At 37.3% G+C, this 17092-nt stretch overlaps 1 protein-coding gene across 9 annotated transcripts in view; it reads left to right on the plus strand.

Moving 5' to 3' along the window:
- KDM6A (lysine demethylase 6A) overlaps positions 1–17092 on the plus strand; it is a 151722-nt gene that overhangs the window by 96231 nt on the left and 38399 nt on the right. For 3 of the 9 annotated variants that reach the window (XM_082278261.1, XM_082278262.1, XM_082278269.1), the window contains 9 exons: positions 2692–2785; positions 7626–7752; positions 10303–10401; positions 10770–10989; positions 11553–11687; positions 12129–12284; positions 12955–13050; positions 14956–15060; positions 15662–16057. In XM_082278261.1, the coding sequence (XP_082134387.1) occupies positions 2692–2785; positions 7626–7752; positions 10303–10401; positions 10770–10989; positions 11553–11687; positions 12129–12284; positions 12955–13050; positions 14956–15060; positions 15662–16057 (1428 nt within the window). The remainder of the gene's footprint in view (positions 1–2691; positions 2786–7625; positions 7753–10302; positions 10402–10769; positions 10990–11552; positions 11688–12128; positions 12285–12954; positions 13051–14955; positions 15061–15661; positions 16058–17092) is intronic. The other 6 variants (XM_082278264.1, XM_082278266.1, XM_082278263.1 and 3 more) reach the window with 3 other exon arrangements.

A 17092-nucleotide genomic window follows, 5' to 3' on the forward strand; every position in this document is an offset into this window, starting at 1 on the left:
TGGCCTTAGGTATTTCTATATAAATAAAAAATATAAATCTGATAAACAGAACATTTTTCTTCTGAATGCTTTTGGTGCAAAGCTGTATGACAGGACAGCAATATCCCATCCCAACACACCATTAAGCAACTTCATGGATTGTTGTGGTTCTTACTTGGCCACCATCCAGATTCCATTCAACACATTAGTTCTGTTTTACTGCAGCACATCAGAAGGAAGTTAAACACCCCAGGTCACCGTGCCAGGTGTCCTGTGTAAGTGTGTGATCACTGTTAGCTGTGCTTAAGCTGTGCTTTCTGGCTGAGAAATACAGGCAGCAGGAGCTTTGTTTTAGTGCAAGTCAGAGCAAAAAAGTTTCAGTGCATTCTGCTCTTTGGTTTGTCTCACAGTTCTGGTTGGGAGGGGTATCTTGTTTTCTGGAATTTGACCAGAACATAAAGAGAACCAAAAGAGTCCTGGCTTCATTCTTAATATTATCTCTGACATAATGAGAGAGGTTTTGGAGGCAGGCTGGTTGCTCGGGTTCTTTTGCAGGACACAGTGAAACAGTTTTTCGAGTCTCTCCATATACTTGAAAATTATCTACTCTCTTAATATTAATGAAAAAGTTAATTCATTCCTTAATTAAGTACCACAGTACTGCACTTCAAATGATGGATTGCCAGGCTCTGCACAAGAGGCAAGCCTGGTGCTGATGAGAATTAGCAGTGGTTTTTATGGTGTTTAATGCTGGATTCTATTATTTCACATGTGAAAGTGAGATGGCTTGTACGGTGTCTGTAGAAAGATGCTGGATTGGCTTCTCCTCCCCTTTTCCATTTCTAAGACCATTCATGATGCAGCCAAACATCAAGGACTTTGGAATTAGCATATTGATTTCCCTGTGAGGGTGGTGAGGCCCTGGCACAGGTTGCCCAGAGGAGCTGGGGCTGCCCCATCCCTGATAGTGTCCAAGGTCAGGTGAGACAGAGCTTTGAGCAACCTCATCTAGTGGAAGGTGTCCCTGCCCATGGCAGGGGGTTGGAATTAGATGATCTTTAAGGTCCTTTCCAACCCAAACCATTCTGATTCTATGAAATAAAACCAAATGTAAACATTGTGACAGTCAGGTTTTGTTAGTATTTTAAGGCATCTAGGTAAACAGATTCCTAAAGGGTAAATGCTGCAACAAATAACAAAAGTAAAAAATACTCCAGCTCTGGAAAACACGCTCTAATTTGATAGGCCTTTCTGGAACCTCCTGAGCCTATAAATATATTTTTCAAAGTGTGACTATTAGGCACTAACATTTACCTAATTTGACATCTGGATTGCTGCCTCTGCTGTCATGCTCTACAGTGAACTTCTGTTCATTTGCTTAACATCCATAGTCATAAACTACAAATTTTGTTCCCGATGCTAAATTTAAAATTTTTTCCTGATTGTTTTTCTTTTGCTGGACATGGATATTTTATTTATTTATATTATTTGTTTTCTTACCAGTTGTCTGCATTTCATGAACACCAATTAAAAATCTTTTCTACCAACTTCCCCTTGTTCCATTTGAAAGTATGTAATTGCTGCTTTAATTTTCTTCCTGATTAGAATAAGGTTTTAAAATCACCAGAGTTGTCTTTTGTGATTTTGAGATTTCAAGAACTTGATAACATTTTTAAGTTCTAGTAGGTATTTAATTGTTTAGAGTCTTCTCCCCAGTTGTCCCTTCAAAATACCAATACTCATTACTGTGTACTCCTTGCTTAAAACAAATGTAATTAAGCCATAGTCATTTGCATTTAGGTGGCCCCATTTATTTTAATACTCTCTTCATCTGTTTGCCAGGATGAAGTCTAATGTTGAATTATCTGAAAGCATATTTGTGGAAGAGGAGGCACAGAACAGTTTAAAAGTTAAAATACGTTCACTTTTAGGCAATTATTGTTAGGGAATGCAAAGATAAATGCTGAAATTATTAGCAAATAATTTATCACGTAATGATTGAGAAGTCTTAACCTTTAATATATACAAAACAGCTCATACAGTTCACAGAAGTCAAGAGAGACCCAATCATAACCTGGAAATGTGTTCACTGTACCCACACCTGTTTGTATAGGGAATTGAAAATTGTGTGTTTCCAGACTGTAGGCACACCTAAACTACACAGCAGATAATAAGATGTCATACCTTCATTATCTAGGCATAATCTTTTTAATTCTACATGTGGTGGGACTCTTACCAGAACAACAAATATCTTGAAAGAGGCAGTTCAAAAATACCGAAGGAAGGAAAGAGGCAAAATTATACCAGGCACCAATTACTGATGATCTTTGTTACAAATTTTCTGGGAGGAATTTGTGTGGGGTTTTCTCAGATGTAGATGCACATTCAAGTATTCCCCTTAAAAGCAGAACATTCATTGTAGTGTAAGAAGCATAATGCATGTATGAGGAATTGACAAAATTTAATAATTTGCAAATTTCCCTCAATTATTTTAAGTAGTCAGTTTCTATTAAAATACTCTATTTATGGAAGTTATTCTCTTACCTTATATATACATCACTCATAAAAGCTTTCATATGCACTGTATGCAAAAAAAAAAATTCTAGAATTTTTTGTCAATGTGTTTGTGTGCTGTCAGTGCTGTGAAATTGTTGCTATTGGTGATCTGTTGTAAGCTCTATGATTAATCCATTTACTTTTTTCCTTTTGCAGAGAAAGTATCACTCTGCAAAGGAAGCTTATGAACAGCTTTTGCAGATCGAAAACCTTCCTGCACAAGTAAAAGCAACTGTCTTACAGCAGTTAGGTATGTAAAATTAACTTCTATTTTCCTCTGTGTTACGTTTTTTCCACCTTTGCCTTCAGCAGTGTTTTCTAAGGCTCCGTTTCCAAAGCGAGTCTTAGGCACACTGCGCACGGTACGTGAGATTTGCACCCAAGTAGAACATGTAGCAGTAGACAGTCAAGTAAATAAGAGAGGAGGAAAATATTTTAATTAAACTTACGAAATTAAAAAGCTCTTAGGCTTGCTGCAGTATGTGTGTTAGGTTTTGGGCAGTGAGAGGGTGGTCTTTCAGAGAAAGAGGGCAGCAGTTGGAATTCTGTGTTCTCTGTTCTGCCTCTGATAACATCCCTTGAGTAGCCAGGCTAAATGCAGTAAACCTAAATACTCTGTGTCAGACTAGAAGAACATGGCAACTGAAAAATTTACATTTTCATTCTCTTTAATTATACAATATAATGAAAGCCTATTTCTGTAACTAAAAGGTTTATCATGAGGTTCCGTAAAAAAACCCACATAAGAAGTGAAAAGGAATTACTGTTTTTTAAATTGTCATTTTCCATGTTTATAGAAAGCTGATAAATAATTTTTAGATAATCTAAAAAGTGGGTAGAATAAAATGCTTTTGTCCTTCATGCCATATAAAAGTATTTCCAGAATATTTTGTTAAAATTGTTCAACCCAGTACAGAACTTCTTCATTCACCTTCTCCATGTTCTTCATCTGATTTATTATTCTATATATTAATTTAGCCTGCTTATGCCCATTATTTTTTTTTCCCCCTCTTCACATAAAGGTCATTTAACTCAAATTTGTAACTGGCTTTAAGTTATAGCCACAGTGCTTTCTTTTTCTGTGATGCAGGTTGTGTATGGATTTGGAGTGGGATAATTTGTACTCTGTGACAAAATGTCAAAATCAGTGGGGCTAATTTTGAGTCATCTCTGTGAAATCACAAGTGAAACTGCTGGAGGAGTTTGCTGCAGGACTCTGGGTGCTGCTCTTTTTGCTCTCACAGGGCAGTGTTGCTTACATCTCAGTAAGCCCTTTGAATTTTTTTTTTTTTTTTTTGTTTGGTATTATGTCACCTAGTACGGATTGTCAGCAGTTTCATCCAGAAAGGCTGTGCATCTGATCAGTGGAAGACAGGCTTCTCAAAAGAGCTGACCAGTTCTTTTTCATCTCTGTTTGATGTATGTTGCCATAATAGAAGCAAAGTCACGTGGTTGTATTCATAAAATCCTGCCACAGGTCTCTGTGCTAGCAGTAAGAGCAGTGACTTTGAGAATTGTCTACTGTCTGAAAACTGGATTAACTCTCTTTATTTCAATCAGCGTAGGTCACCCAGTTTTGTTGTGTGGATATCTGCAATGTGGAGAAAGGGATAGAGTGGTCTTAACTGGAAAATTGAAGGAATAATGCCATTTCCTTTGCTCTTCTCTGTTAACAGTGGTATTTATCAGAGTCTGGTGTTTATCGCAGATTTAGTCTTTAGCAGCTGGTAATGAAAACACCTCCTCAGGAAGCACAGTCCGGGTGGTGCACTGCTGCTTTGAAAAAATAATAGAAAATACCTGCCATCTGCCAGAATGCTACTTGCAAAACCCAGTCAAAACATACTTGTATTTGTATTTCTAGATTGAACTCTTTTTTTTTTTTTTTTTTTTTTTTTTTTTTTTTTTTTTTGCTTTGACAGGAAAAATCGGTTTGAAAATATCTTTTGTTTATTTTCCTTAGCTAGTTAATGTTTATTGAGCCAGATTGGAATTTAGGCAAGTTCAGATGTCTTGTGAGAGAATTACTAAAATCTTTGCTCCTGTTGCTGGCTTCCAGAGCTGTGACTGTGGAGGAAAGCCCTGTGATTCCCAAATAAACACATACCCAGTTGAGCTGATGAGTGCTCACTAGTTCAGGTAGACATCACGGTAAGATCTTTCCAGTCACAGAAGAGCAGTTTGCTCCTTCCTTCCTTTTGCTGTTCCATTTGCTTTCCAGACAACAATTCTTTTCATCACTTTGCCCAAAATGACATTAAATTAGTGAGACTGAAGATCAAATCTGTCACAGTATTCTTTCCAGCTGTATTCAGCTGCTGCATAAGGAAGAGTGTAAGAACAACATAAATACCTGCTTAGAATTCCTTAAGTGCTCTCGCAATGACTTTTGGCTAGGAGCATTCCTGGATGCTGTCCATGTGGTTGGATGGGGCATCCAAGGTGCTGAAATGGGGAAGAAGTTCATCTCTTCAGAGACACGCATGTTTACTGAGGAAAATGTGATTGTCACAAGTTCAGTGTGAGAATGATTGATAAGCATGAAGAAAAGGCACGTGAGCTAGGCTAGCACATCAGAGGGATTTGTTCCAAATGGGATTGCACAGATCTGCAAAAGAGCATGGAACATTTGTGAAGTATGGACAAGGTCTGGAGTTTGGTTTATCATCTTAAAAATGTCCCAGTACTGGAAAAATAGTCAATTATGCTGGTTGAGAATTGGAGATAGGTCTTGTAAATGGGAAACTGCACAGCTTAGCAGGGGTTTTCCATCGCCTTCTTTATGTACATTCTTCATTTTATGCTCAAGAACAGATCCAGTTTCCTCTGCCTGTGCTATTCTAGTGGACAACATTTGTTTGCTCTCCCTTTCTTGCCTTCTACCTTTTTCAACTCCCTGTGCAGGAAGATAAAATTGGGAAGCAACCCTTGTTTCAGCAGAGAAACCAGATAGGGATTGCTGGTTCTCATTTCTGTCTTCTAGAAATAGACTCATTCTTTTTTATCAGTGAACCTCAGTAAAGATCTCACAAGGATACAACATGTTATCTTTCAATCCAGCAAGGTTCTGATGAAACAGAAAATAGGCACACAAGGTTTCTAAAGATAGAGGAAATTGTTTAATGTCTTTTTTACCCTTGTTCATAATCCCTGAACTATTATCTTTATCTCAGGCTCTGTCTGGAACAGCACCTGGTACATATACCCTTAATGTACAGTTGCTTAGGTGAATTCCAGTAACCAACCTCACAGAAGCCTTTTTTTCTTAAAGCACAAGTATTTTCTGTATGCTGAAGAACTTCAGAGGCTTGGGATTTGAATCAAAATAATAGCTTGTTTATTAATTTAATGACACAAAGTTGTGTTATGTGTCTGCAAAAATCACTGGGGTTTTTATTTTCCCCCCCCCCCAATCGGTAGATTTTTGACTTGATCGATTTTCAGTCAAGATAAAGTACTTTTTTCAGCACTGTAACTACTTGACTCCTAACCTGGCATTTCTTGCAGCCCATGAAATATTTGAACTTGTGCTTGTGACCACAATTCTCAACTGATACTTCTTAAACCACCTCAGGCAAATGTTCTTCAGTAGATGCAGTTTTGTGTTTGACTGCCTTTTTTGAAGTTTGGAAGTTGGCAGTCCATTTGCAGAAGTGGCGTGCTGTCTATTAACAAGTGTGAGCCCATTGAATAAAAAAATGAGCTGTGTAGAACAGGTAGAAGAAAAAACATAAAGGCAATTGTAATTACAGAGAGTGAGGTAAGGCTGCAGATGCTCATCAGTTCAGTCCTCAGTCTTGCCTGTCTGTGTAGTTAGACTTTATCAAAAAGCACAAATTTTGTGTGCTGGAAATGTAAGCTCACAGAGGTTTTAAATGGACAGGCAGTGCAGGTATGTGCACAACTCTGTCAGTAACCAAACTTTATACAAACCTTGGGTGTTTACGAAATTGGTGTCATCGTGTTCCACAAGGGGCTGTGTATGGGTGGGACACTCTAAACACGCAGGGACAGTCCTTTGTCACATCTTATATTTTACAAATGTTTTCTGAAAAGCAGTGACTTGTAGATACAAATACATGGCTACTGAGCAAACAGCAAGACATTGCTGAGCACTGTGGTATGCAGTGATTTCAGCCAGCCAGCTGCTGGCCACAAAAGATTTCCTCGTTTGTACTCATCTTATGAACAGCAGTGAGATGGTTTTGTGGCTGCTTGAAGGAATTCATCTGAGCATAGAGGCAGATGAGGAGCAGCTGGAGAAGGTGATGAAGGTGCTTTGTTTGAAGTGGTAACCAAGCCTTGCATCAGTGCTAGAGCAAAGATGCATTTTAATAGCATGTAAAATATTATTGGGGAAGATGGGTTGTGGGAGGCCTTTAAAGTGGGGATGAATAATTTGTCTAATGTAATGAAAGAAGAAAAGGCATTTGAAAGAATATGACGTGTGGTTAGATTAATTTGTTATGTAGATGAGAGGTGATTGCATTTGTCAAGGTGAATGGAAAGTACATTGTATTAGTGAAGAGGAAATGACAATGTAAGAAAGATTTGAGTGGAGATGCAGAAATTCTCAGTCCAAATGTAGATATGGGACAAATACAAGGATTTTGAAGAAAAGGGGTGAACAACATAATATGTAGATGTTGTACATGTTTTATACATACATACACATGCACACATATATATAAAAACCATAATTGCTATGTGTGACAGGGAGAATGGTGGTATTTTCCACAATGTCAGGGAGGGGGTCTGTGTTCAGAGGAGGAAAGAGTTAACATTCACTTTTATAGCAGAAGGTTGAGTAATTCATAATAGTGCTACTAATCTCTTAGAAAATTGTTTAAACCCAAAAAAGTGCTTTGAAAGTATGTGGAAGTATTTTTAACTTTGGGTCTTTTTTGGCCTGTAATTTTAGTGTAGAACTTTAGAAGTTTTTAAAATTTCATAATGTTATATATAAGTGGTGTTATTGCTTGATGTTGTTATTTTTAAAGAGACAACCAATGCTACAAAGTCCTGCTGTGCCAGAGTATTAAATGGTCTTGGGGAATTTCACTTCTCCCATTTGTGGATTCTTTTTGTAGGCTGGATGCATCACACCGTGGATCAGCTTGGGGACAAGGCAACCAAGGAAAGCTATGCTATACAGTATCTCCAGAAATCTCTAGAAGCAGATCCAAATTCTGGTCAATCCTGGTATTTCCTTGGAAGGTGAGAAATTTATAGACACTGTAACTATATTTGTAAATTATTTTGAGGTTACTCACTATTGTGAGTATCTTACACTGGTTTTGTTCTTAATCCTTTCAGAGGAAAAATGAAGGGAAAGTTTGTGTATATCTACTGAAGTCTTAAGTTTTCTGGGAAGTGTGTAAAAATATAAGGTGCTAACATATTTGGGATGAATATAGATTGGAAGTTGAAATGAAGTATGTTACCCAAGTGGCTCTGCTTTTATTGTAGTTATTATTCAGTCTACACATTTACAGTAATCTGAATATATTCTGCCTGGCTTTACCTGTTTCTCCTCCTCCATCTTCTGTTCTCTCCCTCTTTTTTGTAAATCCTCTGTGAATCTTGTTACTTTTCTTGATAACTTCTTCGTAATTCTTTCTCTCTGTATTATCTCAGAATCTCTCTCTAATCTCAGTTTTTGCACTAAAATACAAATATTTTCCTAGGCTGACATCCATTTTTAAAGGACACACATGGGAATGTATAGCTCAGGCTGATAAATTCATGTGCTTAAGTGTTTAGTTAATTTTGCAGCCTTTGACAATATTTTTTACTTTAAAAATAACATTTCCAGATGTAAATCATACAAATTTGATTAGCTTTTCTGGTGTCCTTTTTAAGAAGATCGAGTACTTTACTTAAACCAGCAGTAACTATTGAAATACTTGGGTTTGGAGAAAGCTTGGAGGGCATTCTGTTGAGGAATACATTTTAAAAGAATGAGGCAAAAATAAAATGAATATCCTAACCACAGTGTGTTCCAGCTGACATTCTTGGGAATTCTGGTCACATACAGCTGGAACCTATTTTTGATTCTGTCATGCTAATTATATTTCTCCAGCTGTTCCTGTAAAACAGGGATCTTCATCCAGCCGGCACCAGAACCGAGTGTGCGGGGCAGAGGGGCAGGGCAAGTCCGTGGAGGGAAAAGGGAAAATGAGCCAGGGATCATCTTGTGCATCTTACCTTCCACTGGGCTGAAATCCTGTTTTTTCTTCAGTAGTCACATTCCAGGTGCCTTGAGCAAATGGAGTTCTCAGGCAGGACAGAGCTGGGGCTCCTCCCAATGTGCAGCTGCTGTGCTCTGCTCTCAGGTGGTCCGGATGAAGCCAAGGACCCTGCAGACAAGGGGCAGAAATGCAGGAAATGGGGTGGAGAATTTAGTGGGAGCATCTCCTGTGTTTTACAAGGAGGGCTAGAGCAAATACGTTGCTGTGCCCCATTTCTCCAGTCTGTACACTGGCAGGAGAAGAGGAGAACAGGGTTATGGGGTTGTGTATTCACTCTTTTTTCCCTCCTCAAGTATTCCCTTGTGCTGTTCCTTCCTCTGCTGGTTGTCCAAACCAGACAGCAAGTTGGTTAAAGCTGTCTTTCAAAAATATACTGCCACCAACCTCCTCTCCCACTGGAAAAGTCGCATCTCCCAAAGTTTTGAGGGGGCCTAATGTTAGTGCTACCCTAATGAGAGGCTTTATGTGTGTGATACACAGGCAGAGTGAAACATGTTTGTTGGACATCAGGTTAGATTGTCATTAAAACAATCTCCTGAAACTCTGTATTCAGACTTAATGGATGCTTTTAGGCAAAGTAATACTATATTTTATTGTATTCCTTTCCTAGTGTGCCTCAAAATACTTGAAAGTGTAGCATGTTTGACAGACCTTTGCCTGTACTGTTCTGCTTGTTTTTTATTATTTAGTAGAATACATTTTCTTTTGTTATTTATGTGTTTTGAAAGTTGTCAGGCCTTTTTCCAACAGGGAAACCTGTTACAAACAATACAAGACACAGTTATTGTTGATTAAACTAGTAAACATATTTAGATGGATATTTGATCTTGGCTTTATTTGGAGCTTTTAATTTTAAAAATGTAGGTATTACTCCCTTTGGTATAATTGTAGTTCTCTTTAATGCCAGAATACCTTAGAATTTGTGCATGAAAAATACTGAAGTAAGACATTATAAAAAAACACAGAATCACATGATTTTTTTTACAAAATTTGGTGCTCTAGATATGCAGTACAAGTAACAGTTTTGTTCATTACTCAAGTATGACTGAGATGGAGGAAAGGCACATAAAAAGCCTCCCAGGCAGTCAGGAACCATCCTGATTGAGTTGGTCCGTATCTCTCCGTAATTCTGTCTTGAAGAGCATTAAGTTTTATAACCATTTGTTTGATGAAATGGGTAACTCAATTGTTTTGCTGTAATGCTCTCTGTTGATAGATACTGTTTTTATTGACTGATAAGGTATCACAAGTGAAAGAAATGCAAGTCTTTCAAATGTGGTATGGCTGTTTCCCTTACAAATGTAGTAATCCAGGGTTTAAGTATCTTTGGTGTGCTTAAATAAATAATTAGTAATACATGTTAAGATGTTTGAGTCTGCTTATGACCGGCATTCAGAAACAGCAAATGTTGAGTGTTTATTTGCATGACTTAACATTTATCAGATCAGTCTTGGTAAGCCATGCTCAATGATTACCTTCTATAAATACTACCAAAGTTCTTTTTTTCTTCTCCCAGGTGCTATTCAAGTATTGGGAAAGTTCAGGATGCCTTTATATCTTATAGGCAATCTATTGATAAATCAGAAGCAAGTGCAGATACATGGTGTTCAATAGGGTAAGAATGATACAGGGTGATGCAATGATACAATTCCATGCTAATATGTATAAATAAAGAATATCAGCTTTTAAACTCCTTTGTTAACTCAGAGGGACTGTAAAATTTTTTTCATTTATACCTCCATGTTTTCAGACTTGTCCGATTTGAAGTTTAAATAATGAATTTGTATTTGCTTTCTCAATTTTTTAAAATACTGAATATGTTACGTATGTGAATTTTGCATGTTAAACTTTTATACATTTCTTTTTATTACTATGGTTTATACAATGCCAGTGTTTATTAAGGGGTTGGGGGAGGGGATGTGTATGTTTGCTTGTGTCTTGACTTTGTTATTAATTCTCAACTTCACTAATCTTTCTATTCAGTGTGCTGTACCAACAGCAAAATCAGCCTATGGATGCTTTACAGGCCTATATCTGTGCTGTACAATTGGACCATGGCCATGCTGCAGCCTGGATGGACCTAGGCACACTCTATGAGTCCTGCAACCAGCCTCAGGATGCCATTAAATGCTACTTAAATGCAACTAGGAGCAAAAATTGTAGTAATACCTCTGCACTTGCAGCACGGATAAAGTATTTACAGGTAAAACTAACATTTTAAGCAGCGGGAAATACTCTTCAAACACACAGCAGAGGGGAGGGGAGAAGTCACACACGAGTTTAACTTGCAGTTGTTTGTGGTGTGTATAACCTGTTTTCATGTGTACTGTAAGCATATCATAGCCTGTAATATTTTATTTCTTCATTTTTTAAGTGGAACTTAATTCCTTATAAACCCTATTTTGCACATTTAATCAAAGCATACTGTTTTACATCATTTTGCTTTTTTCTTTGTATTTGTCTACATTTTTAAGTTCTCATAACATATAGTGAGAATACGCAACACACTATCTTTCACTCTTGTTTGCAATTTCAGAAAAAAGGAATTATGAGACCTCTGAATCCAGAGCTCATCTTTGTTCTGATTCTCACAAAGGTTTATATTCTGGTTACCCTCTTTATACCTAGCACCTTTCTAAACCCCAAAATTTTAAATCTATCCTCTCTTTAAGACATAATTAGCTACAGCATTTAGGAAGATTTCATGGACTTGCTCTTACTAAAGTAGGCTTGTGTTAAATTTGCTTTTTACATAATTTTTCCTAGGCTCAGTTGTGTAACCTTCCACAAGGTAGTCTACAGAATAAAACTAAATTACTTCCTAGTATTGAGGAGGCATGGAGCCTACCAATCCCCGCAGAGCTTACCTCCAGGCAGGGTGCCATGAACACAGCACAGCAGGTGAGAAGTTGGGTTATGTTCTGCAGGTGCCCAGCTTTAAGGGTTCTTTACAATCGGTAGTGGTCAAGCTTATTTTATTGAGCACAGGATTGGCTTTTATTAAAAGAAGCCTTTGATTTATTTGCAGAGGGATATTAGATCAAGGAGCTCCCTGTAATGTGGGAGAAATATGGGGGTACCAATTTAGAACCTTTGTGGATTTTCATTATTTTAAAAGATTTCATCTTAAATAGAAATGCTGCAGTGGTTTAATAATCCCGTGAAAGGTACACATTCCTCCATTGATGACCATATGGAAACTGATTTTTCAGTTATTGAGATCAGCTTCAGAAAATCTACTCGGCCCTTTTAATATATGTGGGCTGTTAAAATTATAAAATTGAAAGGAAAGCATTAAGAATATATAGAACCATATTTTTGTCTTCCTTCTGTGATTCTTAGGCTTGTAAACCTCATCATCCAAATACTGAACCTGTACTAGGCCTCACTCAAACACCAATTTCACAGCAATCCTTGCCACTACACATGATTCCTTCTAGCCAAGTAGATGACCTGACCAGTCCTGCCAAGAGGAAAAGAACATCTAGTCCAACAAAGGTATATATTCCAATGAACTAGAGCCCCTACCAAAATTATATGGAAATATGCATTGAAATGATGCAGCAGGCACAGAATTTGTGCTGTAAATTAATCCTTTGGCATCAAGGTGGGGAATGTTTTTAGAAATTTTAAAAAACATTTTTCAGTGATATGTTTAATCAGATTCCAGCTCAGACAGGAGGTGCATAAGGGCAGTGCAGGTTGGTGGCACTGTACTGCAGTTGTAGTTGTGTCAGTGAAGAAGTACAGTTGTAGTCTGATGATTGAGAGGGAGACAATCATGTCATCCTGTCTATTGCCTTTGCTTATATTTAGAATTCAAGTGTTTCATCATCATGTAATAGTGTTATAGTAGATAAAGTATTCAGTTTTAAAAGTAGCATACATTTAAGTTAATTGCATAATTTGATTTGCTTGTTTCTCCTTATGGTATTAGGTATCATTAACTTTTTCCTCAGACTACTTTGATACTATTGGGAATGGTAGAATGAGACTTGGTATATTTTAGTACATTCTTACTATTATATTATATTATATTATATGTTCTTATATTATTATTCTTGAAACAATGACTAGTTCTTACATGAATAAGATGAAATCTAGATAGTAAAAGAAATTTTGTTGGCCCTTTGATAGTCACAGATTTTAATGTAACGTTTTCTCTCAGAATACTTCAGATGTTTGGAGCAGTGGCCATACAGTGTCACATCCTCCTGTACAGCAACAAATTCATTCTTGGTGTTTGACACCACAGAAATTACAGGTAGGTATGGGAGATCTTGAGAAGCTCTGTTATATTTTTTATTCCTTTCCTTCTTCCTTTTAAGAAAATAAATCTGGGACATGTTCTAGTTTCACATTCCTGAAATTCAGTGTAAAATACTACCAAATAATTCCCAGGGTGTATTTCAAGTTCTTCTAATATTATGGCCTCTCTATGTGAGATAGTAAACTAAATGATCTCTAGCAGAAATTGAACACTTACATTGTATGAATTTTATAATTTATAAAGCAAGAACATACAGTAATATTTTTTCTTATGACGTTTTAAAGACAGATATGCAAATTGTCACACACGTGTGCAAAGTGAGTTTTGTGACTTGTTGTAATGTGGGGGATATTGAAAGAGGTGTAGAAGTATTGTAATACCATCTCTTCCTCTGAGGTAGCTTCTCATATCGAACTGCATAAACAAACAAGCACATTCTACAAAATGATTACTCCAATGAAATCTGCTGCTGCTTTTTTGTATTTTATGTCACCTAATACAATTATATGAAATGCTAGATTTTAGTTTGGAAATCTTGTTTCAGGTGGTTTTTTTGGGGAAGTTTTGTTGTCTCTTCAGTTTGTTAGGGCATGCAGTGAGCTTCAGCAGGAATTCCATATATTGAAAATCAGGCCCTGCTGGAAACTTTTACCCATGCGTTCCAGATACTGCTTTGGATGCAAAGAGAAATAGGAGGGAGCACAGTGCAGAGGCAGAAGGCATTTTCATTAACTGAGCAGTGTTCCCCTCAGTTCCAATATAGTTCTTCAGCTGTTTCTCTGTCTGAACAATATTGGCTTTATTATACTGTATAATTTTCCCTCCCTGGCTCCCCACCCCTTTGGTCCTTCCTCAGTCATTCTTCCGTACTGCTCTCTCTCTCTCCCCCTCAGCATTCTCATTATTTCTCTGTGCTTATTTTATATTTTACTACTTTTTCCTCTTTTCAGTCTCACCTTTTTTCAGATCCAACTTCCTCCTCTAAGCAGAACCTTAGTAGGCCTCTCTTGAGTACAGTAGACTGGATGTGCTGGCAATAGCTTGTCAAGGTTCCAGCATATATAAACAGGAGAGCCAAAAATGTGTGATGCAAGAGGAGAGTGAATAAAAAAGACTTCGTTGCATCTTCAAAGTTGGCCTTTCAAAATTGGCAGCTCAAAGGCTCGATGGATATAACATGTTATATATACATGCATATACATGTGTGTATATATATTATTCATTGCACTCCCCTCCAGAGGGAATTTAGTGGAAGGTACTGTTAATCCAGGGATTTTGGCATGAACCATCTTCATCTGCTTTTTAAGTCATACCACTTCACAGCAGCAGACTTATTGGTAGAATGATGTGGGGTGCTGAGTATTTTAAAATGAATACAGAGATCAGATTTTTGGTAATAGTTACCTCGGTTTATCAGTTGAAAATGAGATCAATATCGTAACTCTGTAATTAAATCATGCCATTTTCAGGGTTTTTTCTGTATTTTCAGGAGAAGTTTCCATGTGTGCCTATAGGTTTAATTCACTTTCTGATGAACAGTATTAATAAAAAAATAGCACAATACAAAAAGGTTAAAATCTACGTAATTATGATAAGGATTCTATCTAATCATACTTGAATGTAGTTTTCTTTTATGGTACCAGCACACTTAATTTTAGTGTGGCAGTAATAATTATACTCTCAAATAATTTACAGAGTCTCTTTAGTTTTACTAACTAGTAATAAGGTTTGTTTGCAAGAGAGTGTATGGAAAGATGTTTGAGTCTTCAGCAGAAATCTTGATTATTTTCAGCTTTACAAGTCTTATCTTCATGGATACTTTTTAGTATTTTATGCAAGGAAGTTATTAAAAAGCCCATGCAATTTTAATGATTATGAACCACACTGCTGTTTTTTTAGCACTTGGAACAGCTGCGTGCAAACCGAAATAATCTAAATCCAGCACAGAAACTTATGCTGGAACAGCTGGAGAGTCAGTTTGTCTTGATGCAGCAACACCAGCAGGTGAGAACAAAAATATTTTTCTTATCTACGACAGTCTTGTCAGTAATGGAGTCTGTTGTGTTTCTAGAATTCTAAAGAATTTCTGTTGTGTAGAGTTCACATGCCCTTTGCTGCGTTACGTTAATTCATTTTTTTTGGATAAAGAATAGTTGTGGATTAGTTGTTGAAATGTAATGAGTTCAGTTGTGTTTTATTATAGGGCAGCTGGTTAATGTAAAAGTTTTCAAGCCACACTTTCAAAGTAAAGTGAGTGGACACATCTACAAGCAGTCTTGCTTGAAAATACTTGGCTGTAATAAATAGTATTGCAGCTTTTCTCTCGTCCTGTCATTGTTCACTTCTCTCTCCCTGTCTGTCCAGCATCAGCAGTAAAACACTCAAACTGAAGGGCCAAGAAAAAAAAGTGTGCTGATAGCTTTACTTAAAATTTACTCAGTATTTTTATGAGCCAGTCATCTTTGTTCTCAAAAGCAACTGTGAAGATCTTAAAATGAGGATAAAATTGGAACTGACCAGTGCAATAAAGTACACAAACCTTGTATGATCCTTCTTTTCTCAGTTCCACAGCCAATGTTGTTGTGCTTTGTTCATGTTCCATTAGATGAGACAAACAGGAGTTGCACAGGTACGATCTACTGGAATTCCTAACGGGCCAACAGCTGATTCATCACTGCCTACAAACTCTGTCTCTGGCCAGCAGCCGCAGGTTGCTCTGACCAGAGTGCCTAATGTCGCTCAGCGTGGAATCCGTCCCGCCTGCCCCGGGCAGCCTATGGCTAATGGACCCTTTCCAGCAGGCCCCGTTCCCTGCAGCACAGCAAGAACGCTGGGTAGTACAGACACTATTTTGATAGGCAATAATCACATAACAGAAAGTGGAAGTAATGGAAACGTGCCTTACCTGCAGCGAAACGCACTCTCTCTACCTCATAACCGCACAAACCTGACCAGCAGCGCAGAGGAGCCGTGGAAAAACCAACTATCCAACTCCACTCAGGTACAGCTTCAGTTTGCTCATAGAGTGCACTCAAGGAGCCTTCCTGGGCAAGTCACTGTTGGAAGGCTCTCATTTGTAAAAGCACATTTTCCCTAGAGTTGATAGCATAGATTCAAATAAAACGTAGGTTAAACCTGCATGGTACTTAATATTGTTAAAAATCTGTGTATTAGGTATTCCTTTATCCTTTCTTCAGGATAAAGGAAATGATCATAAATCGAAGAGGGCAGTTCCATAGTGCTCAGCTGCCTAACTTCACAGAAAAGTTTTTTAAAAAGGAATACTTGTACATCTTTTTGTTGCTTCTTTAATGTGAAACGTTGTGATTTTGTTTTTCATGTAGGAGGAATGTGCATATTTCATGGAAAACTGAATGTTGTAGTTATTTTTGACATTACATTGTTGCCATGATGTAATCATTACCATATCTTGTTTCCATGTGATCTTTAAAATTAATATCTAGCACTCAGCACCACAGTGTTACTTCCAGAAAAATATTATAATGCCAGTAAGAATCCATAGGGATTAAAGTGTGTGAGGGTGTTTCGTGTATGTGTTAGAACTTGAAGATGGAGCTTTTTTTTCGATTCCAGCCTGAATGTCTTTCTTCCAAGACAAACCTTGTGGATGTAATGAAGAGTTCTATAGGAAAATACCATAATGGTTTAATTCACTTTTACCAGATGGGTTATACAGTTGATACAATATTGTTTTCTTCCTCAAAACTGCAAGCATTTCATGTTTAATTAATATTGCATGTTACTTTAATGCTGAAGAATTGTCAGTGGGCTTACATACACAGATACTTAACTGCACATACACTGCAACAAAGGCTGAGATAACACTGGAAAATCTTGTGTAAAACATGATTATTCAAAACTAAAACAGTGTTACAATTTTCAGAAGTTTCCTCTAAATAAGTAGTACCGTTTTGAAACATGGCAGGGGGATGTGCAGCCTGTGCACCTCACTGCCTCTTGCTTAAATTAGAATTCACTTTCGTATTTTCTCTGTATGAAAGAAGTTGTGCACTGT

Source organism: Coloeus monedula (assembly GCF_965178545.1).
Source record: "Coloeus monedula genome assembly, chromosome: 3".
NCBI classification, from domain to species: Eukaryota; Metazoa; Chordata; class Aves; order Passeriformes; family Corvidae; genus Coloeus; species Coloeus monedula.